Here is a 26,130-nt window from a genome sequence, read left to right on the forward strand (position 1 = left end):
AAAATAATAAATTCAAATTTCAAATGAGGAAAAAATAAATTCAAGCCAAATGTTGAGGCATTTCTTCAATCAAACCGCCATCTTAACGTTTTACGCCAATCAAAAGCTCGGAATCGTTCTCTTATTATCGAACCATAGCATTATTGCGAGATCCAAGTAGCGTAACTGCGCAAGTAGTTGATAAAGAAAAGACGTAAGGGTAAATTTATTTTTAAAATATTTTTCTCTACTTTCTATTTTTCGTTTTTTATCTTGTTTGACAATATTTTGCTCCTTATGTATAAAAACTTATATTTTTCCATTATCAAGTAATTGTGTCGCTAATTATATTTCAATTGAATATATTTATGTTACTTTGTTAATACAGTTTTGTTTGTAGTTATGTAAGGTATACATGGTGCAAGTTTCTTTCATTTTTTTCAAAGTGTTCAGTTTGGTGAAATCAAAACTAAAGTTTTGAAAAACAGTACGTTCTGTTTGTGTAAAAATTATTCTACCGTGCTTCGGTACATTTTTTTTTTTCGTTGATCATTGTGTTTGAATTGACGGACATTATTCACTGATATCAAAGTAACCTGTCGCTGGTATTTCAATATCATGGATAATCAGGATAATCTATCGATGGAGAATATCGAAGGTAGAGTATAGGTCGAATTTATTTCATGTACTCATCACTCATTAATTATTTATCAATCATTGTCTCTTTAATTTCGTGAATATCTTCCATTTCCGATGTATTTTCTTTTTAAAAAGTCGAGTGTTCGTATACCTCATTCAGTAACCTATCTATTTCATTGTTTCAATTAAATGGCATACCTAATGAAAAATTTTTACGATTGAATCACACTGCTACTTTTTATTTTCTGAAAAAAAGTGGTTCATTGAAGCCGAATTACAACTTCCCCTCATGAAATACGTTATTTTCTCTTTCCTAACAATGACAAATTAATTGCGATACTTGTCCAATAATCCATGTCTTTTTATGCCTGTTCAAACATCATACGAGTTATAGACGTTGTCTCTACTACTTTTTTTTTTTTTTATCAAAAGTACGCCAGTGGCTTACTATTCATTTTAATATCATCATGCAATCATCGATGGTTCGGAATACTTCGTCAGTTCGTCTTGGATTTTCCGGTATTGTATTGTTTACAGGTTATTCATACAGTAGAATTATTCAGAAATTTTCAAGTTACAGTTTGCATTCATGTTTCATTGTGCGGATCTTCATTTTATAAGCGTTAGTTAGACGTTGTGTTGTATTTGGAATTGACGTTGCTTTTTTTTTACGTACCAAAGTTTTCAAGTTGAATTCGAAATTTAGTATTTTCTCAGTAATCTTTAAACTGTTGATTTTTTTCGGTAAAGTGCTCTAAAATGGATATAGTGCAAGCACTATGTTCTCAGTTTTTAGACATACAATGGTTAAAACTTGATAAATGTCCGCCTGTTGCTAAAAAATGGTGTCGAACAATTGGTAGGATTCAAATAACGAATTGTATCTTTTTCTACCCTGTTTATTATGATCTGGTTTTTGATTTTCAGACATTGTAGACAGAGGTGGCAAAATGACTGGTAAAGAATTCATTCAAAAGTGTCAACTGCTGGAGGATGTTGAAACATCAATGTATCATAATAGAAAGGAAAATGCTAGCTCAAACATCAAGTATCGTTATACAAAGGTACGTATTTCGAATTCGTATTGTGTTATGCTTGTTGTGTAAAGTGTAAACATGTTGTTTTATGAATTTAATTTTCAACAGGAGGATTTATTGAAATTAAGAACGCATCCATTATCGAGTAAGCCGCCCAGTTTACAAGAAAATTTAAAATTTCTCCTGGGAACATCCAAGCCTAAAGAAAGAGAAGAAATCGACTTGAAAAAGTAATTTCTTTTTTGATATTTTTAAAGTTTGGTCTGAATTGCAAATACAGCATTGTTGTTCCGATTATAGGAATTTGGTGAAAAAGCACGGTTTAACGCGTAATTTGGACGGTGTTGTGAATGAGAAATTCGATTTGAAGAAGGACAATCTTCGAAACGGAGAAAAACCTATCATCAGTCGTAATGAAGGAATTGATGAAACAGTGAGCGATTTTCTATTGTTTTCTGGCATACGGAATTGATTCTTGATCTAAAATGTTTCACTTCTAGCGAAAATCTGCTGATCCCAAAGAACGTATTCGTAAGGAACAAGACATATGCTTGAGTCCTCAACGCAAAAGTTTTACCACTGGTTGTTACGTAGCAAATGTCAAGAGTGAAAATGCCGCAAATAATTCCAATACTTCTAATACCAAGACGAATAATGAAAAGTACGTATAATTGAAATTAAATTCAACCTATTAGTTGAAATACTTTCAAAATTTCAAATCACTTAAATTATACGCTATTGCTTCATTTCTCGTTTTTGTTATGTAGCACGGGACGTGAAAATCGAGGAAATCACGAAACTCGAGATATTCGCGAGAATCGAGACAACAGGGATAATAAGAACATCCGCGAAGGATCTCGTAGAATAGGAAGTGGCCGCATTGTATCCCGTGATCCTCGTTTTGAAATACGAGGATATCCCGAATCTGACTATCAATCGTCCTATTATGGAGGCAAAGAATCGTATTACGGTAACAAAGAACCTTATTATGGTGGCAAAGAAAAAGTATCCACCATTGTGTAAGTGTTCAATGAGATGGAATTAATAGATGTAATGAAAATGAGAAAACTAATCATTTTTCTATTACAGATATACTCGCCAATTCTCGTCAAATTTTGACAAAGAGAAAGGTAGTAAAATTTTGGATAGGCCAGGAATGAACAATTATTATGGTAAACGCAGATCGCACGATAACCGCGATTACGATGAAGAGGAAGAACCTGAGTGGATGAAAGGTACAATTAGATATATGTACTAGGGGTGTATTTTTTGTTACTTTAATTTCTGCTATAACGGAAATCATTATTTGCGTAATTTCAGAAGGACCAGTTTCGTTAAATGATACTATAGAACTAAAAGGGTTTGATGAAACCGAAGAAAAATCGTTTAGGTTCAATAGAAATTCCAGAATCAGTATGTATTTAGTTTTCATTGATTGTCCAATTCATTTTCAAACTTAATTTTAATGGTTTTTTTTTGTGATTTTGACGTATCTACATTTTTTTGTGGAAAATTTTTGCACGACGCTGGTTGATTCATTGTATGAATTTGTTTCATTTTACAGATACGAGAGTATTTCATAAATCGTTCACGAACAACTCGAACAATAGATCTCCAACTGCTGCAAACAAAGGTAGAATGGACAAGCGTAATTCGGATTCGGATAATTCCTCGGTGGCCTCTGATTCGTTAGCTTCGAAACTCGATGAAAATAACTCACCTGGTAAATCGAACAATGACGATGCAGATAGACAAAAGACTGAAGAAAACACGCTAAAAAAAGAAGAGAACGACGTTAAAAATGATGAAAATTCTATGCAATTTAATTTAGAAGAGATACTAAAATTGGATCCGCTACCAGATATCTCGGAGGTAATCAACTGAAACGATTTATCCCTTAAACGTACAATTTCTACGTTTTCAATAATGGATTATTATGTTTTTCAGAATGCGGACAATGAAAGTGCGGGATCTAAATTCACCAAATGGTTTAAAAATAACGATGCTGCATCTTCGAGTGTGAACGGCGATCAGAATCTGAACATGGCTAGAAACGGATCAATTCCTCCTTCCAGTACGTATTATATTCGTTGCGAATTCCATTATTTAACATAATATGATAAGGTTTTAAAAAGCGTTTATTTGCTTAGGTTTACCTGGAGAGTTTTTGAGGACTCAAAATGTTGCTGGTATTAATACTCGCACTCCAAATAGTCATCCATCTGGTCCTAATCTTCTCGAATTACTTCGCGGTTCTCAGGATAATAATGCTAACACCAAAGTGAATATGCGTGCTCTAGGTAATTACAGAAATTCTGAATTTCATTATAGTTTCTGAATGGAGTGTAATAATTCATTTTCATCTTTGAATTTTCTGTGCAGAAGCTACTGGAAAATTACATAGCGTTGAAGAAATCGAAGCGAAATTAAGAGGTACTGAGAATAATGCTTTTAGTAACCCGAACAGTCCTAATGACAAGAAGAAAAAAGAAGAAGAGACTGAAGCTTTTAAAAAATTGGTTAGAAAAGTCATTTCATTGTTATTTTATTATCATTTTTTTCAATTTATGTACAACTTTTGTTGGTGTTTTAGTTATCTCAAGCCTTCCATTTTGATAAAAGTAATAATGATGGAAGCTCTCCCGATGCTGTTTTCTCTCAGGTAGATAAACATTTATATAGAGTAAATTTAATATATCAAATCCAATATTCATCAGCTTGTTTTTTGGCTGAACCAACAGAAACCCGAAAGGAATGAGAATACCGACGGCAACATTGAATTAACATCTGTTATGTGTAAGTGTTTTGTTGTCTTTTTTTTTTCGAACTAGATTTTGCAGATTATTGCAAAATCGATTAAATTTTTATTTAAATGTATATTTTTCAATTTCTTAAGGCAATGGAGAAATTCAAGCTAACGCGCAACCTCAAATGTCACGATTACCTCCACAAATGAATAACATGCAACAATCAGCCGAAAAGTTGAAATTTTTACAAATGCAACAGGTATAATGATGAAAAAAAATATGTTTCAGTAATAATCACGCGCCTAACTTGGGTTTTAAATATCGTAACTTGAAATCGTTCACTTTCAGAATAAACAACAGCAAGAAATCCTTTCAAAAGTACTAATGTCGTCTCCGTCTTCAACAACATTTTCTGTACCTCCTCCATCAAACGTTCGACCATCCAACGGTGCCTCGGGCAATACTTCATTTCATCACCTCGCTCCTGAAATTCAGATTATGATCAATTCGATACAACCTACTAGAGAATTAATGCAAAGGCCAGAAACTGTTAATATTCTCCGAGGTATGAATTCTAATTCAGTTTTAAATGTAATCGAGAATTGATTCTCTGATAATTTGTTTGTGTATTACAGCTTTAAAAAGCGGAGAAGTATCGCAATATCAATTGATAGAACAGCTAAAAAAATTGACCCCATATCAAGCGAAATTTCGTGAGTCTTTGTTGTGCGTCCTAAAGTTAATCCAAAGCCAAACGCAATATTATAATTCAGCTCCGGTGTTGGGTAAGTTTGAAATGAGAATGTATGTAAATTAAAATCATTATTGTTCTGAAATTTTCATCGAGTATTTCATAGGTTCCCCAGCTGGAATTCCATTCAATGTTGTGCCTCCTCCTTTACCTGCTGCTCAACCGTATACTGAAAATATTTTGCAACAAATGATGCTGAATTCCCAATTTCGCGTGAATGGACCTCATAATGGTACGGGTATTTGAAGGCGAATAATGTTTTTAAAATTTTTTCATTTTCCCCCTTCATTTTTCATTGTTTTAATGCACTTATTTGTTTCTATTTTAGGAATGTCAAACATTGTTTATCAAAGAGACTTCCCATCGCCGAGTCAAAATATGTTTCAGAATAATACAATCAAAAAACATTTAGTCGAACAGTCTCCGAATATAGGTCAGAACGTTCCAAGGTTAGTATAAAAATATTGTTAATTTTTTCTCAGATTGAAGTTACGTAAATTTATCATTTACTATTATTATTTTTGTAGAATGAATTCACCTACCACTATTTTATCATCTCCGGCGAATGCATCGGTGTGTGGTAGTAATGTTTCTAATGCCACCAATTCCATGGCATCTTCGCAAGATGATGCAAATAATGCTGTAATCGCAAACAAGACTACATCGTCAACTCAGTCACTTTCTTTCACTCCTACTTCTGTGCTTCGAAAATTATCCGCTGAAAAGGAGAATTTGGATACGTTTTCGAAAGAAGCCAAAGAGTCCAAAGGTAAATAAAATATCAATAATAATAAATCAGTCTTCGCGCATATAACTCATCAAAATTTAACTTTATAACTTTTTTTTTTGTTTTTTTTGTTTTTTGGAATAATGCCAAAATTGAATTATTTAGCATTTCAGTAAAAAAAAAATTACCACTTTTTTTCAACGAAAATTATTTTTAATTGCAATAACAAAATCTTTCAAATCTTCAATCGGTTGAATTATTTTTTTGATTTTCATGTACTGTGTAGGCGAGAAAAATACACTTATTCCGTATACTTCTAATACCAATAATAGCAGTACTATGTCTTCAAATCAAGGAACAATTGATCGTTATAATGGTTTTGGAACTTGTATACCACCTCCGGCCATTTCTGGTCAATATTTTGTCGGTAACATGATAAGGCCTGCGAATACCTCAACGCAGGTGCCGATGTTTGGCAATCCTCCCCCACCTGTTTTGTCGAGACTTCCAGTCCCTTCAAATTCTTCGGCAGTCCCTAGAGGTAAAATGAAAACGAATTACGTAATCGCCGTTATCAGCTTTTTGCTTATGACCTATTTTCGTTTTTCATTTACTTGTCATAATATTTATACGCAGCTGTCTACTTCTTTGAAATATTCGTTCTTCAAATTTTGATTTTGCACAATTTTGCTTCGTAAGCATTGTCCCAAAAGGAGAACCTATTCTCAGATTGAATGTCTTGTTTATTTTTTGACATACACTGCTTATTTGTTGCTTTTTAAAAATTGTTTCCCATTAGTTGCACTATCTGATTTCGCTTTTCATTTTGACAAGAAGTACCTATTATCTTTATTGAGTGTAGATAACAACCGTCGTCCAATGATTTCTTTGAGGGGGGGGAGGGGGGGTTAGTTATTCATTAGTCATGACGATGTTGAGAAAATGTTCATAAGTTGGGTTGTAGAATTTGCTCATCATTTTAGTGACCAATCCAATATTGCACTTGAAGTATTTCGGCTGTATCAAATTTAATTATATTCATCGAAATTGTTCATTTATTTACGAGGGTGAAGAAATTTCAATTCATAAAAATGATTATGAACAGTTCGAAACGTTCTTGTGCAAGACCGTATTTTGAAATAGAAGGAAGGGGAGGGGGGTCAAAATGAGAATCATTTTTAGCGACTAATGATTTTGAATAATAGAAGAATCCATTGGTATGGAATTGCGAGCAAATTATTAAAGGGCATAAAGGTTGTTCGAAGATGTGTTCTGTAATTTAATTTTTCCCAAGTATCTTTTTATATTTCATTGAATTTTAAATTAAGGCGCGTTGTACGAACGTTTTTTTGACTTTTCTCTTTAATTGCATCGAATTAATAAAATGATTTTAGATGCTAACATATCACTGGTAGGATTCGGAAATCAAACTTTATCATCTAGAAATGTTCCAGTGAATGGAACGCTGTCGTCCGCCGAAGAACAAATGGCACGTTGGTTTTCTTCAGATAGTGTTAATCAATCTCGTTATGTTATGGCTCAAAGCATGGGAGTACCAGGAGCATCATTACAAAATATGATGAGCGTTGAAGAAATCGAACGAGTACAACAGTCTGTTCGTAATTAATCAAACCTGTGGTGATTTCTCTTTTATTTTCCTCAGTAAAGATAATTTTTTTTCCATACATCAAGGATTATTTTATTTTATATTTAGCTTGTGTAAAGTTTTTTTTCCTTGGTAATTTCATTTTCCCCCTTTTTTCCACTATGAATAGATTTATGAATGTATTTGAATAGATTTTAAATCTTTTATGATAGTGAACTTGTAAATAGGGTTCGAAGCGTTAACATTTCCAAAAACTATCGCGGTTATTATTATTTTTCTGCGTTGACGATGTAAATAGTATTTTTAATTTATTATTTAAAAAATGTAGGTTTTTGTTGAAAATTTATGTAAATTGTTTTTTTTTTTTTTTTATATAAATTGTTCAAAATTGAAATTGATTCCGACAAAAACAAACGATAAAATGATGAAGTTCCTTATGGTTTACGGAATATGGTAACATAATTTCGATAACGTTGCGTTTTATTTTTAATATTAAAACACTACATTATTCATTTCTATTTTTTTTCCATATATAAAATTTTCATTACATGATTAAAAACAACGCTTCAGCGAATCTTGTACTTCCAGTTTCAATTTTGTTTAATTTCTGCGTAAATTATTGTTTTATGCGAAATTTATAATTTTACTCTATAGCTCTGATTATTTGATTACATGTGATATGTATTTAACGAGATGGAATAGTAGGTAATGATTTAAATGTAACACAGATAAACATGAGTTTCGGTTTAATGTGCTCAGCATGGTTTTGACCTGTAAGATTATAAATAATGAAAATATAATGAAGAGACTGATAATTTAGAGTTATAATCGGATCAGTAGAGTGTATAGTTTCAGGAAACCCAATTTTGCGTTTCTCTGTACTTACGTTATAAATTATTTAGGTGAAAATTGTAAATATTTCTAACTTTTAAGTGATTGTATTATTTCATTTTGCTTTGTTATTATTCTCAATGAACGGATAAAAATTTCTGTAGTTTGATTTGATAATTGCATATTATGATTTGAAGATATCGTGGCTATGAATGGATGTGCTTCTTGAAAAAGAAATCTACCGATATTATCTCAGTTTGTACAAAATTTGTGCATAAAAAAAAAACATTGAATTTTTGGTCGTTGATTTTTTTCATTCCTGGCCAGTCAATTGTTATGTTTTTAATTTTCGTTTCCTGAAATTTTTGATCTAGAAAAGCCTATTTTACTGCACCACAACATGAAAGAGGAGAAAAAAGGTGGGTATTGAACTGAGATTTGAAAGATACTTGCGTAGGTTCTCATTAAAGAACATTTTCAGTGGAATATTTCATTAATTTAGATAATTTTCAGACCGAAATTCAGAAAAATTATAATTTAACAGGTTGTAACTTCGTAAAATTTCATTTTTCTGAGTAGCAATTTATGTATTTTCCACTTTTTGTTTGTACTTTGTTTTGTATAAAGTTACCTATTTGATATTCCTGTGCATGTATTTTTTATTTTTCAGGAGTTGTTTTAAAATGTGAATGCCAACTTCAAGCCTATTTTATAAAATATTTCGTTGGATGGTGAAAATTGTAAGTCCATTGATCGTGTTTTAACTAAAAAATCATCTAAAATAATGGTTTGTATGATTAGAATTCTTTCTGAATTTTTGAATTGATTCAATTCCTTTCAAAATTTTATAATACGAGTAATACACATATTTTTATGAGAACTGAGCTGTGATAATAGGTACTTATATTTCAGTAAAAGTTGTACGCGTTCGCGTTGTTTATATAATGATCATGTAAAATATGCAGCATTACTTCATCTTCTTAGTAATTGAGATATAATTTATAAATGTACAGTATTATTTTCCATTTTCGTACGCAGCCACGGCGATGAAAATCTGTAAGAAAATCGTTGAATAAAATTATTAAACTGTACCATTCATTTTTTTATTTTCTTTCATTTACTAATTTAGTAATTTTCAATATTGTTTCAGATTTCTCGTTCATTTAACCTATCAACCTGTCGGCTGTCAGCGATTGAAAATTGATATTGTAAAATCTTAAAATTTAAAATTTTCCAACTTTCTAAAAAAAAATAAAAACTCAAGAAAACTTATCAAAAAAAATAAAAATTTAAAATCAGCTGTTGAATTAATAAAAGTTGAAACTTAGATTTTTTTTATGTAAAAAAAAATTTTTAAATGAAAAAAAATCGAACATTACATTTTGATTTTGATTTGATTGCGCAAGCGCAACGCACGGGGAAAGTGAAGAAGTAGAAATCCAAAAAGGGAAACCTGAAACCTGGCGAACTTTTGCCTTGGGTATTTCGCTCGTTTTCGACTTTTTGTTGCTTTTTGTAATTTTTTTTATCATTGCTGTGGTGCTGAAAATGCTCGTATGCTCGTTGTCGTTGTTCTAAGATTCAACATTGTATTTTTGTTTCTGTAAAAATTTTAAACGTAATTTTATTCTTCCATTTCAGCCACTAGTTTCATTAACGCGCGCTGAGTCAAGTTTTTCATTAGTTGTAATTTTCAGTTGAGTGTTGTGTTTTTAAAAAACAGTCGCAATTTCTATAGCTTCAACTGAAACTCGATCAAGATCAATGCTGAATATCGGGAGTAACATTGCATAGTACGTAATATTTTCTATAATGTCAACATATTGCTTTGTGCTTTAGTGAAATGTATTCTCTCTTTGAAATTGCTGGTAATTGCCCGTATTGATAATACTTCAGGTTATCACTACATGTATCATAAAGTATACTTTTATTCCATATCATCGTTCTGTTTAAGTTTATCTGATTCGATTTCCTTGCAATGATTATGCTTCTGTATTGCTGTTGATCTTTGTATCGTTTTCAGTTCAGTAAATTTTAATTCACTTGTCAATTTCAGGATGGTTTGCGCGAATTGTGAAAAAAAACTCGGTCGTGTTATCACCCCAGATCCTTGGAAAGTTGGAGCACGGAACACAGTCGAAAGCGGTGGACGAAAAGTAGGTGAAAATAAAGCTTTAACAGCGAAGAAGGCTCGATTCAATCCATTGACTACCAAATTTGGGCAATGCCGAATTTGTCGAACTAAAGTTCATCAAGTTGGCTCATATTATTGTCAAGCTTGTGCGTACAAGAAAGGAATATGCGCTATGTGTGGTAAAACATTGATAGACACTAAAAATTACAGACAATCATCGACGTGAACTTGATCGTCGTATCTTATTCCAGTTTTGTGCTGTACGCGTATCATAGTATAAACGATTTGAAATGGTGAAACGAAAATCACAGCTTGTCGTTGATTCTAGCGACAGTAGTAGTCAAGAAAGTGAAGATCCAGATTTAGATTCTGAATTTCTTAAGCTTGCCAAAAAGAAAAAATCTAAAGTATGCAGTGACAGGTCAATGAGCAGTTCCAGCGATAGTTCAGATTCCGATAGCGAACATCAAGTTCGAAAGAAACATGTCGCGAAGAAACAAGACAGTAAAAGAAATGACAAGAAAGCCAAAAATGATTCCGAATTGGAAGAAGGTGAAGTGACTGATTCTGATTCTTCTGATTTAAGCCAAGAAGAATTCAACGATGGTTATGGTTCTGATCTCATGGGTGACGAAGAAGATAGAGCTAGATTAGCACAGATGACTGAAAAGGAAAGAGAACAAGAGATTTTTAAACGGATAGAAGCCAGAGAAGTGATGAAAACCCGATTCAATATCGAAAAAAAATTGAAGCAAGCGAAAAAACGAGAAATGAAAAAGCAGAAATCAATGCAAGACCGCAAAACTGAACAACCGACGTTAGATTTGAAAGAACGTATTTTGGAGCGCAAGAAAACAGTGGAAGAGAATAGAGGAAAAGTTGACAAGAAATTTCACGCGATGTCATTGTTAAAAGCTCGCCGTGAAGAAAAAAAAGAGCGTGAAGAGAAAGAGAAACAACAGAAAATAGAACAAGAAAAGCTGAAAGAAGAACAGACTGCGAATTCGGGAAAAGATTCAGCAAACGAAGATGATTCCATTGTGTCCAGAGGACCTAAGACGAAATTAAAAGCTTCTGACGTTTATTCGGATGATAGTGGGAGCTGTTCCGAAGACGACGTTCCTGTAAAACCGAAACAAAAAACGAAAAATGAAGTTGTTTCATCACGCTCAAGTTCTAGTTCCGATTCCGATTCCGAATCACAAATTAGAAATAGTAGAATTCAGTATATTACTGGTAAAGAGCAATTAAATCAAATACGGTTATCAAGACATAAATTAGAACGATTCGTTCATTTACCATTTTTCAATAAAGTCGCGGTTGGCTGTTTTGTACGCGTTGGCGTCGGAGCTCCGAACGGTCGGCCTGTTTATAAAGTGTGGGAGATTACCGATATATGCGAAACGGCGAAAATTTATCAATTAGGCAGTACCAGAACCAACAAGGGATTACGCTTGAGACATGCCGCACAAGAACGAGTTATTCGTTTAGAATTCGTTAGTAATCAAGAATTTATCGACACCGAATTTGATAAATGGCGAGAAGCTTGTGGATTACAAGGTATATCGGTTCCTACCGTAGATGAAGTTGATTCTAAAATGAAAGATATTAAGCAAGCTATGTCATACGAGTTCAAGGAAGAAGATATTGAAAAAATCGTCAAAGAGAAAGAGCGTTTTAAAAGTACTCCGTATAACTACGCTATGAAAAAAACGCAGTTGATGAAAGATAGAGATTCAGCTCAAGCAAACGGCGACACAACAAAAGCTAGTGAATTACAAGAAGAACTCAATCAGCTGGAAGAAAGGGCTGTAAAACTAGATAGGCTTAGAACATCTACGATTTCTAGTATTAGTTATATCAACGATAGAAATAGGAAGAAAAACGTCGAGGAAGCAGAGAAAGCTATTTTGGCTGAACTTAGAGCTACCAAAGGTCAAAAAGTTGACGATCCTTTTACGCGAAGGCATACCAAACCCAGTATGGTGACCAAGAAAAAAGATCCTGTTAAAGAACAGCCAGCCCCGGTGACTAACTCTGAAAAGACCGCTGAACAAAAAACTAACAATAAAGTTGCCGAATCATCACCTTCTGTTAAAAAAGTCAACCCGCAAAAACAAGGAGAAGATATGTATTCAGCTCACGATTTCGATATTACTATAGATTTTGATGTTCCTCCTCCTGCGAATACAGTACAGCCTACTGTAGTTGAGCAACCAGTCCGAGAAGGACCACCTAAAAGATCATTGAATCTCGAAGATTACAAAAGAAGAAAAGGTTTCATATAAGTTTATTTTCGCTTCTTTTTTTGAATGTTTTGTATGATTTGTACATTATGTAATTATCATTCATTCTGAATTGATTTTGGAAACTCGTTTAAATGTACATATTAAAAATTAAATTTAGCTGTGCAGTTGAATCGTGATCGTTATTATTTATGTATGTATTTGAATTGGTAATGTAATTCACTTGCTGTCTCTTCCTTATTTATTTTCTTAATTGATATTGAACTGTGTATGTATTTTTAATATCTATTTAGTTTTTATTATTTCATCGATGTTAATAGTTGAATACCTACTTCTCAATTTCTGTTTATTTCACTCCCTTTCTTTTTTTGTTCGCAATAAAATCGTGTTTTTATGGTTTAGAAATAATGTTTTAACAGTGATTAAGTTTATGAAAAATTACAAATTTATTCAATTCATTGACTTTTTTTTCATGCTAGCATTGTGAATTTTTGCATTACTTATTCGTTTCGTTTCGTTTTTCCCACAAAATTCAAAATTTTTCATCTCCGCATAGTGTAAATGTTTCTTCAAGTCAGGGATTTAAAATTATTTTGAAGTTTAAATGAATTTTTTATCGTAAAATGATAAAATACATATTTTGTTTGAAATTGTGACGAAAGAAAGTAAGAAAGTTGTTGAACCTCGAATGCTTCGAAAGTTTTTGTGCCTTATGGCAAGTGGGCGAGGAAACATGAAAGTAGGGCTTTTCAGCAAGACAGCACAAAAACAGCGAAGGATTAAAGCGCCATCAAATCTACGTAGTATGTACAACGTGAACCGAAAGGAAAAAAAACTGAAAATTGAAAAATGAATACTGAAACTTCTATTTTTCAGTTTTCCATCCTTGTCTTTTTGAAATAATTATTCAATAATGTGCAATGTGTAAAAAAAAGTTTACGAATCTTTTGAATATTTAGAACTAATTGCTGATTTGCTGCAGTTTTACATTTTTTACCCAAAAAAGCGCTAACGACGATAAAAAGAACTCAAAAAACGCAAAATTTCTGTCTTTTTGTTGAAGCTAAATTTTCAATGAAAAGTTGAAACTTGAATTTTCATTTTAAATAGTAAATTTTTAGTTTCGTCATGGAGCGCCATAATAGTTCCTTTTTAGAAGTTGTTGATGTTGAAGTTTTCAAAGATCAGGCCGTAAAATTATGTATTCAATTCATTGCAGGGAACGCTCGAACTCTCGATGGTAGCTGGCTGTAGCTTAATTAAATATTTCCGATTTTGATTATGTCCTTGCGTATGTGGAAAATTTCGATTTCAAATTTGAGTTCAGCTTTCAAAAAGTAAAAATTGAATGAATGCCTGAGTTGTAGCGTTACCCTTCACGAAATAGTAGAATAATTGTAATTCGTTGAAGTTTTCAGTTTATTGAATTAGTTCATGTACTTCTTTTAGTTCTTTTGCTTTCTCTGTGGCCATCATGGAGTGTAAGTATAAGTAATGTGGGTAATTGATATTGTAAATGAGTAATCATCTGGTGATTGTTGAATAAATATTTGTATTCACGTTGTTGTTTTGTATTCTTTCTTTCCATGTACTTATTCATTATTATTTGAATGTTTGATCATCACTGACATACTGACACATTTTTTCCAGTCATCAAGATGCTTCATTCAAACTATTCAAACTGAAACAGTGAAACGCATTTGTTTCTCTTTCTAGCGCATCATCCGATGACTTGTGAAATTTTGAGTTTGTATGTTTTCACCAATGTGTCCAGATCAAGCCAAGTTGAACTTGAAAATTATGTCGATTTCGTCAAATTAGTGTGTATCGTCACTATAACGATGCTGAGTGCACATAAATACACAAATTGAGTCATGAGTGCTCCATGGTATTTTGAATGATTATATTGCTAGGTATCTAGAAATGGAATGTTTCAATCTTGGCAGAATGTCCATTTCTATATTACTGTCCTATGCGGATTGAGAGCGTAGGGCAGCTGCTCAGCCGGCTATCACTATGGTCTATGATCCACTTCGGCACTTCGCGATTTCCAACAATAGAAATAGCTGGAATTGGGCATGAAAATGTATCATAGTGAACAATGTTAGTGTCATGACCAATCACATAGGAAAAAAATGTAAAATACTAAATAATTTATTCGTTTTTATAATTCAAGTACAACATTACATCGTAATTAAAGTAAATTACAAGTAAAGTAAGTTATGCTATACTATGCTACATGTTGAAAGAATACAAAACTTGATAAAATTGAAAAACAATAAATTCAACTAAATAGTAAAAGCTAAACTTATTTTCACTAAACTGCCACGACGAAAATGACGAAATTTAAAAGAGGACTCGCGAAATGATTTGTTCAGCTAAAATTAAAATAAAAAATGACAAAATGTATAGAATACGATTCTATCCCTTCCACAATTGTGCCCGTGAGTTCATCCCCACTATAAATGAAAGAATCCCAGTAGATGTCAGTATTATTTTGTTCGTTGAAATAGCAAGAGACTTCGAATTTGTTGTAATGTGAAGTAGCCAGTCTGGCGTTTTTTATTTAAACGTTTAAATTATACTTTATTTATTGGATTGCAATTCTACGATGAGGGATGAAAACAATTTTATCGGCGAGTAAAATTTTCGTTGTGACGGTACCATAGGACAGGATGCGAAAAACTATTTTGTTAAATACAGAATTAGTTTTCTGTAACATTCCGATTTGATGTTCCTTTAAAGTCTTTCTCAGGAGCGGATCTTATATTCCTTTGTCCGCCATGTTGAAAATGAAAACTGGTAAGTTGAAATTTGGTTATACAAGCTTTTTTGATAAAATAGAGAATGTGAATTCTCGAATGTAACTACATAGTATTTCTTATATATTATTATGCGAATGTCAACGTAAGTTTATTTTGTGCGGAAAAGCTTAGTACAATTCGGTATCTGTATTCTGTACACTTCATACATGTAGTTACAATTATGTCATTGCACTGTAGTGTATATTTTTATTTTTTTTCCTTTCAGTATTCTCAATTCTTATTGTACATTGAAATTTTGTATTTTGAATGCTTTTCAGTCAGGTTGAATTTCATTTCAGTTCTGCTGTTGGCCTATACATACTTAAATATTATATGCAACAAACATTATTATTTCGACCTGAGAACTTGTGAGCCGTCTGGCTTTGGCGTTATAATGTTGTTTTTCGAATTTCGATAGATGTACTATAATTATACGTCTTATAGAGACTACAGAGTTTTTGTCACTTCCGTCATCCGTCATTATTCTTGCGTTTGTGCCTCTACCTCATGTCTCTATTCATGCGGATTGCGGCATTCGCGCATAAATTTTTTCACGAGTGAAACATAGCCTTATCACTTTTTTTTATTTTTTAAAGCATGCGTTCATTTATAATTTTATTAAATGTAATGTTTGAAGATGGTTCATGATCGAAGTTTATATGTTCTTTCAGATGCGTTTTAATCACCAAGCATGGAAAATAACAGAAATGATTATGGTACGTATTGTGGTATTTTGATTTTATTAGTGTAAAAATGTGAAGAATTGGTATTTGTGTTGTAGCATTATATCCTTGATCAGTGTCGCAAAGTTTGATTAGATACTAGTGTGGGATGACTGATGCACAATTACAAATTCAAACATTGTATTATCCACACATTAGTACATGTGTAAACGTTATCACCTGGTGTATGGATGATCGATAGCGATTATGGTGTATCTATGTATCTTAGGCTCTTGACTGGGTCTTATCAATAGGAAGGGTGAATCGGAGTTCCAAGAAATTAGTATCACGTTCTGCGAGTTTGAAATTTGAATACGATCTGGACTCATGTCAAACGTGTAATTTAATTAAGCAACTAGCGAGTGAATTCTTTCAAAATTTTGATTTTTGAATGTTTTTTCCAATAATTGAAGATTGTGAAAATCAATGATGATTTCTCCCATATGAGGAATGTCTCTACTTTTGAGAGTTGACTGTTGAGGAATATTTAAATGGAGGGTAGTGAAATCGGAAAATCGTCCATTTGTCCACCACTTGTCATGTTATCAGTGCGTGAGTGCGTTGTTGAAAGTTGAGTGAAAGAAATGAAATGGAAAGCTTTGAGCTTTCGTTGTAACTTGTGAAATACACTATTTAAGTGGACACAAATGTATAATGTACTACTGCGCATGCGCAGTTTACTGATTTTTATTATTTTATAGAGTATTTATTTGTTTGTAATTTATGACTGTAGTGTATACATAAATACGGCATGAAAATAATGAACTGCTTGCCATAATGATTTGCGCGTTTTAGCATAAATATTGACATTATACCTTACTATTATGGACTGTTGAAACAACGTTAAAAATGTGATAAAAAAGTGAGGCCAACGTTGGCAGAGACATCTACAACGGCGCATGCGCAGTCGCAGTGTGTATCGGATTCATCTTCTATGCATCACATGCTGCGGCACAACGTAAGCGCACCTGCGCCATAGCAATTTTCTCATCTGAGAGGCGCCCTAGACGGCTACTCTTAACGCAAAATTCTCCCACACTCCCACTGCATTTGTCGCCAACTCTGTCGATTTCAAACTGAAAACAAATGCATCTGCGCATGCGTCAGGAAATATTGTGTGCTGTGTGCTGTGTGTGTGTGTGTGTGTGTGTGTGTGTGTAGTTAAGTGGGCAGTGTTGGTGTACTGTAATGGAAACTGTAACGAAAAACGAAAATAACGAAATTTTTTTCGTTCCAGGTAACGGAACTGTAACAAAAACGTTATTTTGATCATGTGATATTGTGTAACTGAAACGTAACGTAACGATATTTTTCTTGATGTAACGTAACGAAAAACGAAAAAATTCTGTTACCTTTTTTGTTATTTTTTTAGTTACAATATTTTCAAGTTGAGTCAAAAAATGAGATTTTTTACCTTCCAAGCTTGACTTTTTCAAAAATTCCCTTTTTAATAAACGTAATTGACTAATTGTATCATGATTATATCTGTAACAAAAAAATGTAACGGTATTTTTTTCGTTACACTGGTATTTAAACCTTTTGGTTCCATTATTTTAGCTATTTCTGTTACAATTTTTTGTTACAAATGCATTTTTCTTTGAAAATATCATCAATTCTACGTTGAAAAAACGTTTCTGTAACGAAAAAATCGTAATGGAAATAACGAAAATAACGTAACGAAAAAGTTCAAGTACCAGTGTAACGAAAAATACCGTTACAGCATTTTTTTCGTTACAAAGTACTGTTACAGTACTACTGTAACGAAAAAACGTAACGAAAAAAATGCTAATTTTGTAACGTAACGAAATAACGGAACGAAAAAAAATATCGTTACGCACAACACTGTAAGTGGGGTGGATTAGTGGTGGTACTGGTGGTGTATACTTTACACGCATCAATTTCTGAGGCATGCGCAAATGCAATTGTTTCCACTTTCCAGTTTGAAATCGACAAAGTTCAGAGTTGGCGACAAAAGCAGTGGGAGAATTTCGTGTTAGAGTAGCTGTCTATAAAATAACAACTGCGCATATTTTATGGTCTCACTGATGGCAGCGTTCGCCCGTTCGCAAAAATTTCGAACGCATTCGCGTCCGGGCTGGTAACCGAAACGATCCTTTTGTTCCGTTCCGTTCCGTTCATGAACAAATCACTTTGCATTTTTATAAAGTTCTAGATTAGGGAAGTATACGCATACGCCATTTTGGTTCGACACAACGGATGTAAACAACATCAGAGCGTATGTATGTATACAATCTTACGAGTAAAAAATGCAATTTTTTCGATTGTTCGCGGGTTCAGGTGAATTTTTAAGTAGTTTCAAGCTAAAGACAATGAAATTTCCTATCGATTGATGTTAAATTTTTGTTATTTCGCGAAAAATTGACGATTTTATGAATACTTCTATTACCCGATTTTTTCATACTATATGTGTCAATTTTAAACTAAAAATACTCAAAATCTTCAGTGAACACACAGGTATTTTAATATATCAAAATGTTCGTAATTTCATCGTCTTTAAAATGGGCGTTTATCGAAAGCTTTACATGCAACCGTTCAAAAGTTGTAGAAGTTTAAAGTTGCGAAAACAATGCAAAAACCAACCGCGGATGGTAAGTATTGAACTTTGAACTAGAATTACTCAAAATTTTCAACGAACACATAGGTATATTAATACAGCAAAACGTTCGTTATTTTATCCTTTTTAAAATGGGTCTTTACCGAAAGCTCTACCTTCTACCGTTCAAAAATTCTTGAAGATCAAAGTTGCGGAAAGTGTTCAAATTGTGTTATCACTGTTATCAGTCACTTAGTGTTGATTGTAGAACATTTTCCGCAACTTTGATCTTCAAGAATTTTTGAACGGTAGAAGGTAGAGCTTTCGGTAAAGACCCATTTTAAAAAAGATAAAATAACGAACGTTTTGCTGTATTAATATACCTATGTGTTCGTTGAAAATTTTGAGTAATTCTAGTTCAAAGTTCAATACTTACCATCCGCGGTTGGTTTTTGCATTGTTTTCGCAACTTTAAACTTCTACAACTTTTGAACGGTTGCATGTAGAGCTTTCGATAAACACTCATTTTAAAGACGAAGAAATTACGAACATTTTGCTATATTAAAATACCTGTGTGTTCACTGAAGATTTCGAGTATTTTTAGTTTAAAGTTGACACATATAGTATGAAAAAATCGGATAATATAAGTATTCAGAAAATCGTCAATTTTGCGCGAAATAACAAAAATTTAACATCAATCGATAGGAAATTTCATTGTCTTTAGCTGGAAACTACTTAAAAATTCACCCGAACCCGCGAACAATCGAAAAAATTGCATTTTTTACACCTAAGATTGTATGCGTACATACGTTCTAATGTTGTTTACATCCGTTGTGTCGAACCAAAATGGCGTATGCGTATACTTCCCTAATCTAGAACTTTACATTTTTACTGTTCTGTTCCGTTTTGTTCATCATTTTTTTTGTTCCATTCTGTTTTGTTTTGTTCTGTTCTATTCTGTTCCGTTCCGTTCCATTCTAACAGTGAGGGGGGGGGGTATGGGTATTCCACCAGACACCAGACAGAAAAAATTTTGAGCTAGACAAAGCTAGATTGAATCATCAAATTAACAATTTAACATGCAAAATTTGATACCATCCAAAAAAATCCTGTAAATTTCAAGAGCTTATTAAGTGCATTTTGTTTTTCATTTTTTGATGAATTTTTTTTTCAAACTCAAATTTGGTCCCAAAATTTGAAAAGAATCAAAATTTCACAAAATTCATCTAGAAAAACCATAATTTGGAATGGTGTGCAAGTGTATTCCATTTTTATATATTTGTGTTAAGATACCTCCAAATACTATCAACTAACAATACTGGCAACTCCATCAAAAAATGGTGAGAAGTCGAATTGGAGAGAATGTAAAAACACAGGTTTACCAAAACAAGGTTTACCCTTATCCTGGGTGAGAATGAAGTGTACTTCAAGGAAAGTCCATTTTTAGGTTTACCTTTGGTAAATCTGCACATTAATTCATTGTATTGGTTTACTATCGAGTAAACATGCACCCTAACATTCCTTGATCAATTTGTTAGGGTTTACTTCTAAGTAAACATGCATCATAACATTCCCTGAAATCAATTTTTTTTTGATAATTCAATTTTTGCTTGATTTTGATTTTGACAGATAAAATAATAAAATATTGTGTAGGCAAATAATTATTTTATTTTATTTTTTATTTGAGCACAAATTTTTTCAATTTTTTTTTACAATTTTTCATTTTTACCATTTAGCCTACGAGTTGATTTTTGATTTTGATAGAAAATTGATTTTATTTTAATCAATTTTTTTGATTTTTTTTATAGAATAATGAATTTTTTGGACAATATTGTATCGTTGAGCAGTAGAAAGAGAAACTAGAAAGCAGCATGGTCCTATTCGGCATGATTTTGTAATTATTAAAGAGAGGTTAGGTTAAGGTTAGGTTAAATGCCTATATGTTAATAATGAGGGAGGGCGCGAAGCGCCCGACCGAATAAGTGCAGAGTGAGCGAAGCGAGCTCTTGCTCCGAGTGCGGCCCTTGAGGGGCCGCGAGGGCGCGAAGCGCCCGATTCACGAGGAGTACTCGCGTAGCAAAAGTAGGAGATACGGACACGCGCGAGGCGAAGCCGAGCGCGCCCCCCAACACTGAAAACAAAATCTTATCTTACCAAATGCATGATAAAATTAAAAATTTTGTCTGGGTTTACTCTCAAGTAAACATACGTGGTAACATTCCTTGAAATTTTCGTCGGGGTTTACCCCTAGGTAAACCTGATCGTAACATTCCCTAAGGTACACGTTATTCTCGCCTGTGGGTGGTTTACCCGGAGGTAAACCAGAACATTCTCTCTAAATTGACGCGTGTCAAAAAATGGTGTTTTATCCTCCTAGCGGCCTGGCAAGTAACTAAATTTTACGCAAGCATCTGATTTGCTGATTTGAACCAACCAATCAGAGAATTTTTGATTAGAGTTAGTTTTTTTCCAGGCCGTTCAGATCGCGCTTTTGCTGCGACAAAAACGCTCAATGTATTTTAAATGGAGTTGCCAGTATTGTTAGTTGATAGTATTTGATACCTCACTACACACCAATACAAAATACAATACATACATACTCGTACATTTTTTTTTTGTGACCATTTCTATCTTTAAAATGTTCAAAACTATTGAAGCTGTTATTCAACACTTTATAAATGCATGAAAGAAAAAAAGTTTTTTGAGTGATTAATGATTATGTACATATATGGGAGGGGAGGGGGTGTCTGACAGTGACACAGAGGACAGTGTTGCTATTTTGTGGCCGCTGCAATGGCAGGGAACCTGTCGGAGTCGCGCTTCCATTCCATTGTATTGGCGATGGCACCTAAGTGTACGGCTATAGTGGAGTGGAGCAAAGCAGAGCAGAGCAAGGCAAAGTCACCAAGCTAGAAACACGGAAAAAAGGTGGAAGGACGAGCCAAGCAGAGCCGCGCTGTAAAGAATAGCGATTGCCATTCTTGAAAGCGTGGCTATGCGTTGGTGAAAGGTCTCGTCAACCTTTTTATCCGTGTTTCAACGTGACTTTGCTTGGCTCTGCTCGGCTCTGCTTCCCTATAACCATACACTAGGCAACACTACTCCTAGCTAAGGGATGAAGTCACCACCAGACAGAGATTGCAGCTAGGCATCTGATGAAATGCTCTCACTGGAAACATAGACCCGCTAGCACTGTGAAATGCGCGGCGAGGTGGAACATAGAACCTGCCTTTTTGCATTTTCTTAGAAAAGATTTAAAAAGAATGCAGTATTTCATCATACTGGCTGGTTTCTTTTTACACACATACCCGGCATAATGTACCTCTTGTGGCTCTCATTCCAACCTACGTTTTGTTCCTTTTTTTCACATTTATCATTGCTGCCAGTGCTTCAAACCTGTGTGTACTGTGTACCCAAATACCCGATCAAAAATCCAACAATTTCTGTACCCGAACCCTTACCTGTACCCAAAAAATGAAATGAGGAATACCCGAATCCGTACCCAAACCTGATAAAGACTATTTTGAACCCAAATGTGAAATACCCAAACCCATACCTGAACCTGAAAAATTTTAATAGCAGTACCCAATACCTGTACCCAATTCTCTGAGAAATGTGTACTGATACTGGTACCCGAATATGTTTGGTATGAAGCAGGCTTGTTAACCAATTTTTAACCATTAACCAACCGCAAATTAACCAGTAAATTAACCAGAATTAAAATCAACTGTAACCATTTTCTGAGATCAAAATAAACCATAACCTTAACCAAAAAATTTTTAGAAAGAAACCAGTTACAAAATTTAAAAAAATTGGAAAGTGATGTTTTTTCATTTCTTTTTATCTGAGGTTTTTTTTTAAATGTGATTTGTGGTGATTTGAAATTTTAATCAAAAAAATGATCAAAAAATAAAATAAAAAAATGTGAATAGAAAGTTCAAAAAATTTGAAACTATAGTTGCATCATACTCATTAGTGATTAAACTACTTAAGTGATATTTTAATGATAAGAGATGATAAAGAATTGTTTCTTGAAAAAATTATTGAATTTTGAATTCAAATGTCACCAGTTTTCCAATTTTTGAAACTTTAAAATTTCAAACTCCGAGAGAATTTTTGGAAATTTTCAAATTTTTAACTGTAATCCTAACCATTAACTGAAATTTTAAGCTCAACTGGAAAAATTACCACTAAAAACTGTAACCTTAACCATTAACCAAAAAAAATGGTCATCAAAAACTGCAGCCTGAACCTTAACCATAACTTTGAAAAATGAATAACCTTAACCGTAACCTTTAACCAAAATTTTGAATTTCTTGTTAAATTTTTAACTGTAACCTTAACCCAGAAATTTTTCTTTTTTGGTTAACAAGCCTGGTATGAAGCCCTGATTGCTGCATAACCACATAGGAAAAAAAAGTACAAAAAAACAAAAAAATTATTTCGTTTAACATTAAATATCATTATTAAAAAAAATGCATCGTTTTCGTTTTCGTTTAATGTTATGTTGCTTTTAACTAAAAAAAAATCATTTCTTGTTTCTAATAAAATAACATTTTCACAATGCTGGTACTTACAGACAGATTTTACGATCGTTTTAGCGTGTCTCAAGAGGTCCAAATTTCAGTAAAAATCAACTAAATAATTGTGCAAATGCTTCCATTTCTTGAGATATTGAATCCTTTCATTTAAGAAAACATTATTTTAAAACATGGGTTCCCAAAGGTCAAACAAATGCTATAATTTAATTACACTCTAATTCTCTTGTAAAATGGAATCTTTTGCGTGTTATCATTTTCATGAGAATAGCTCCAAAATGTGAGAGCTACGTGATTCGGAGTTGACAAACAATATGTGTTGCACTCTAGCGGTGAAATGTATGAAAAAATGTGAAATACATGTTATCATGCTGAAAGGAGGACATTTCCATACTCACTCACGCTAACACTCGTACACACGACTTGTCGAGATGCGAATGAATGCGATTCTCTACAAAAAGTCCCCCTTTCAGCAAGTCGATGGTGGCACCTCCACGAGATGTTAACGCCAAATCTAACTTACTGAGCTTATAAACCAACCTATCATAGCATTTTTGATAAGAGTTAGTTTCAACCCAGGCAGTTTAGATCGCGCTATTGCAGGGGTTGAAACTGTTGAAAATCCAAAAACCAAAAATGAAGGAAAAACCAAAAATATAAATCTGTTTTGTGCAAAACTCAAAACCAAAAATTAAAAATATTTGATCAAAACCAATTAACCAAAAACCAAATATAAAAAATTTAAAATTTAAATCATCAAAATATGTGAGGAGCTTGGTGACAAAGTTAGACAAACCCACTGAGGGCGCATACGGAAAGGGACCTAACGACCAAAAAAAAAAAAGTTCTCTGAAATTGTTGTAGGAACTCTGAAGGGTTCACCTACAACAATTTCGGAGAACTTTTTTTTTTTTTTTTTTTGGTCCGTTAGGTCCCTTTCCGTATGCGCCCTCAGTGGCGTTTGTCTAACTTTGTCACCAAGCTCCTCATGTGTAATGTTTTGACTTTTATGCATTAACATTAATTGACTAGTAGAAATGAATACAATAATTAATAATACTAATACTACCTAGAATTAGGTGGCATAATGCGAAAAATGCGATAATTGAAAGAAAAAAAACTTGGAAAACTGAAACCAAAACCCCAAAACCAAATAAAAGTACCAAAAAACCAAAAACCAATTATCAAAAGGTGAAAACTGAACTGAAACCAAAAACCAAAAATCAATTTTTAAACAGTTTCAACTCCTGCGCTATTGTTGCAACTAAAACACTCAGGGCCACTTGTACCACAAACCACCACAAACAGTTAAACTACAGTCAAGCTCAAGAGTTGAACTCAGTTTAACTCGTCAAAAACAATGAGTTAAACTTAGTTCAGATTTGAATGAGAGTAGTACAATCCGCCTCCAATGTATTTTAAATGGAGTTGCCAGTGCCAGTATTGTTAGTTGATAGTATTTGCTGAGGGGAGTGGGAATGGATCAGGAAAAATTGAGTAACGCCAATTTATATTTATCCTGCTGGGTGTTCTTGGCAGCGCTGCCCGCTGCAGTGTAAAAATTTTGAATGGCAACTAATGAACTTACAAAGAGTAAGAATAAATGTTGGAAGTTGGAGTAATTTTTCATATCACCACATCACATTATCACTGTGCGTGAAAATTGTTTCACATTTCAATTTCAAATTGCACTAAATAATATTAGTGATTTATTCAAAGAAATTTCAATGTTTAAATACAATATTTTGCTGTTTTCATTTCAAAAAATCAACTGCAGTGCAGCCAAGAGCACCCAGCTAGATAAATTGGCATTGCACAGGAGTCTGTTTGCAAATATGGCTGCTAGTTGATTGTTTTATTCCGCAGGTCCTATGTCTAAAGTACATACAATACCAATGTCAATACGGGATTCCAAAAAAAATCCACAAAATAATAAAATACCAATACTGAAGTATCAAAATTCTACATTTGTATTGGAGAATACTGAAATACCAATACCATTTTGGGTGCTGTATGCTGAATACCAATACTGGCAGAGATGTTGCGATTCTCAGGCTAAAAGAATCGAGGTTCTCAAGAGTGTGATTTAATGATTTTTACAAAAGAATCAAGGTTCTCAAAAGTGTGATTTGATGATTTTTATAATAGAATCGCTTCCCGACGGTGCCACGCATTTGCCATAAATGTGCCATGCCACATGTCACATAATAGAGCATATAAATTTCGTTTATCATGCAACATTAATGTAACATGAGCAGAGGCCTTTTTCATTGGCATATCTATTATACATTTCTGCATCATGTTAAAATTTCATAAATGGCACATGAAAAACGAAATTTATAGGCTGTATTATGTGACATATGCCATGGCACTTTCTAAGTACAATTTCATGTTACATAAATTTTATCCCTCCCAAGTGACATAAATGTTGCATGAAAAACGAAATTTATATGCTCTATTATGTGCCATCAGCTATGGCACATTTCTAGCCTGATTTCATGTCACATAAATTGTGTTCTTTCCAGGTGACAAAAATGTTGCATGAAAAACGAAATTTATATGCTCTATTATGTGCCATCAGCTATGGCACTTTTCTGTTGTCATTTCAAGTAACTTGAATAGCATTTCATTCAAGTGACATAAGTGCTCCATGAAAAACGAAATTTATATGCTCTATTATGTGCCATACATCATGACACCTGTATGAGAAGTTTTTATGAACTCTAAATGTTGTCCTTTCAAAGTGACATAAGGGCTCCATGAAAAAACGAAATTTATATGCTCTATTATGTGCCATAATCTATGGTACTTTTCT

At 33.2% G+C, this 26,130-nt stretch overlaps 4 protein-coding genes across 14 annotated transcripts in view; all 4 read left to right on the forward strand.

Moving 5' to 3' along the window:
• Positions 1 to 219: 219 nt before the first annotated feature.
• On the forward strand, positions 220 to 8,480 carry LOC135836016 (probable serine/threonine-protein kinase DDB_G0282963). 4 transcript variants are annotated; one of them, XM_065350579.1, is made up of 22 exons: positions 220 to 637; positions 1,546 to 1,682; positions 1,764 to 1,885; positions 1,956 to 2,088; positions 2,156 to 2,316; positions 2,423 to 2,674; positions 2,745 to 2,890; positions 2,976 to 3,068; positions 3,220 to 3,527; positions 3,603 to 3,729; positions 3,806 to 3,955; positions 4,038 to 4,174; positions 4,249 to 4,317; positions 4,397 to 4,451; positions 4,552 to 4,661; positions 4,751 to 4,967; positions 5,038 to 5,187; positions 5,260 to 5,385; positions 5,482 to 5,602; positions 5,681 to 5,922; positions 6,167 to 6,421; positions 7,275 to 8,480. In XM_065350579.1, exons 1-22 carry the CDS (start codon positions 598 to 600, stop codon positions 7,505 to 7,507), a joined length of 3,384 nt encoding a protein of 1,127 aa, XP_065206651.1. In that variant the 5' UTR covers positions 220 to 597; the 3' UTR covers positions 7,508 to 8,480. The 4 variants fall into 4 exon arrangements, with proteins under 4 accessions (XP_065206651.1, XP_065206650.1, XP_065206649.1 ...); XM_065350578.1 differs by lacking the exon at positions 220 to 637 and adding an exon at positions 1,071 to 1,137; XM_065350577.1 differs by lacking the exon at positions 220 to 637 and adding an exon at positions 1,195 to 1,477.
• Positions 8,481 to 9,744: 1,264 nt separating this feature from the next.
• On the forward strand, positions 9,745 to 10,677 carry LOC135836027 (cysteine-rich PDZ-binding protein-like). Its single transcript, XM_065350596.1, has 2 exons — positions 9,745 to 10,110; positions 10,374 to 10,677. Exon 2 carries the CDS (start codon positions 10,375 to 10,377, stop codon positions 10,675 to 10,677), a length of 303 nt encoding a protein of 100 aa, XP_065206668.1. The 5' UTR covers positions 9,745 to 10,110; position 10,374.
• Positions 10,678 to 10,741: 64 nt separating this feature from the next.
• On the forward strand, positions 10,742 to 14,260 carry LOC135836017 (RNA polymerase-associated protein RTF1 homolog). Its single transcript, XM_065350581.1, has one exon. It carries the CDS (start codon positions 10,742 to 10,744, stop codon positions 12,737 to 12,739), a length of 1,998 nt encoding a protein of 665 aa, XP_065206653.1. The 3' UTR covers positions 12,740 to 14,260.
• An 858-nt stretch (positions 14,261 to 15,118) lies between these two features.
• The window catches only part of LOC135836014 (uncharacterized), a 53,975-nt gene continuing 42,963 nt past the window's right edge, over positions 15,119 to 26,130 (forward strand). For 2 of the 8 annotated variants that reach the window (XM_065350570.1, XM_065350569.1), the window contains exons 1-2: positions 15,122 to 15,499; positions 16,173 to 16,217. In XM_065350570.1, the coding sequence (XP_065206642.1) occupies positions 16,193 to 16,217 (25 nt within the window). In that variant the 5' untranslated portion in view covers positions 15,122 to 15,499; positions 16,173 to 16,192. Of the gene's footprint in view, positions 15,500 to 16,172; positions 16,218 to 26,130 lie in introns of all 8 variants that reach the window. The other 6 variants (XM_065350572.1, XM_065350576.1, XM_065350571.1 and 3 more) reach the window with 5 other exon arrangements.

The sequence above is a fragment of the Planococcus citri genome, chromosome 2, assembly GCF_950023065.1.
Source record: "Planococcus citri chromosome 2, ihPlaCitr1.1, whole genome shotgun sequence".
NCBI classification, from domain to species: domain Eukaryota; kingdom Metazoa; phylum Arthropoda; class Insecta; order Hemiptera; family Pseudococcidae; genus Planococcus; species Planococcus citri.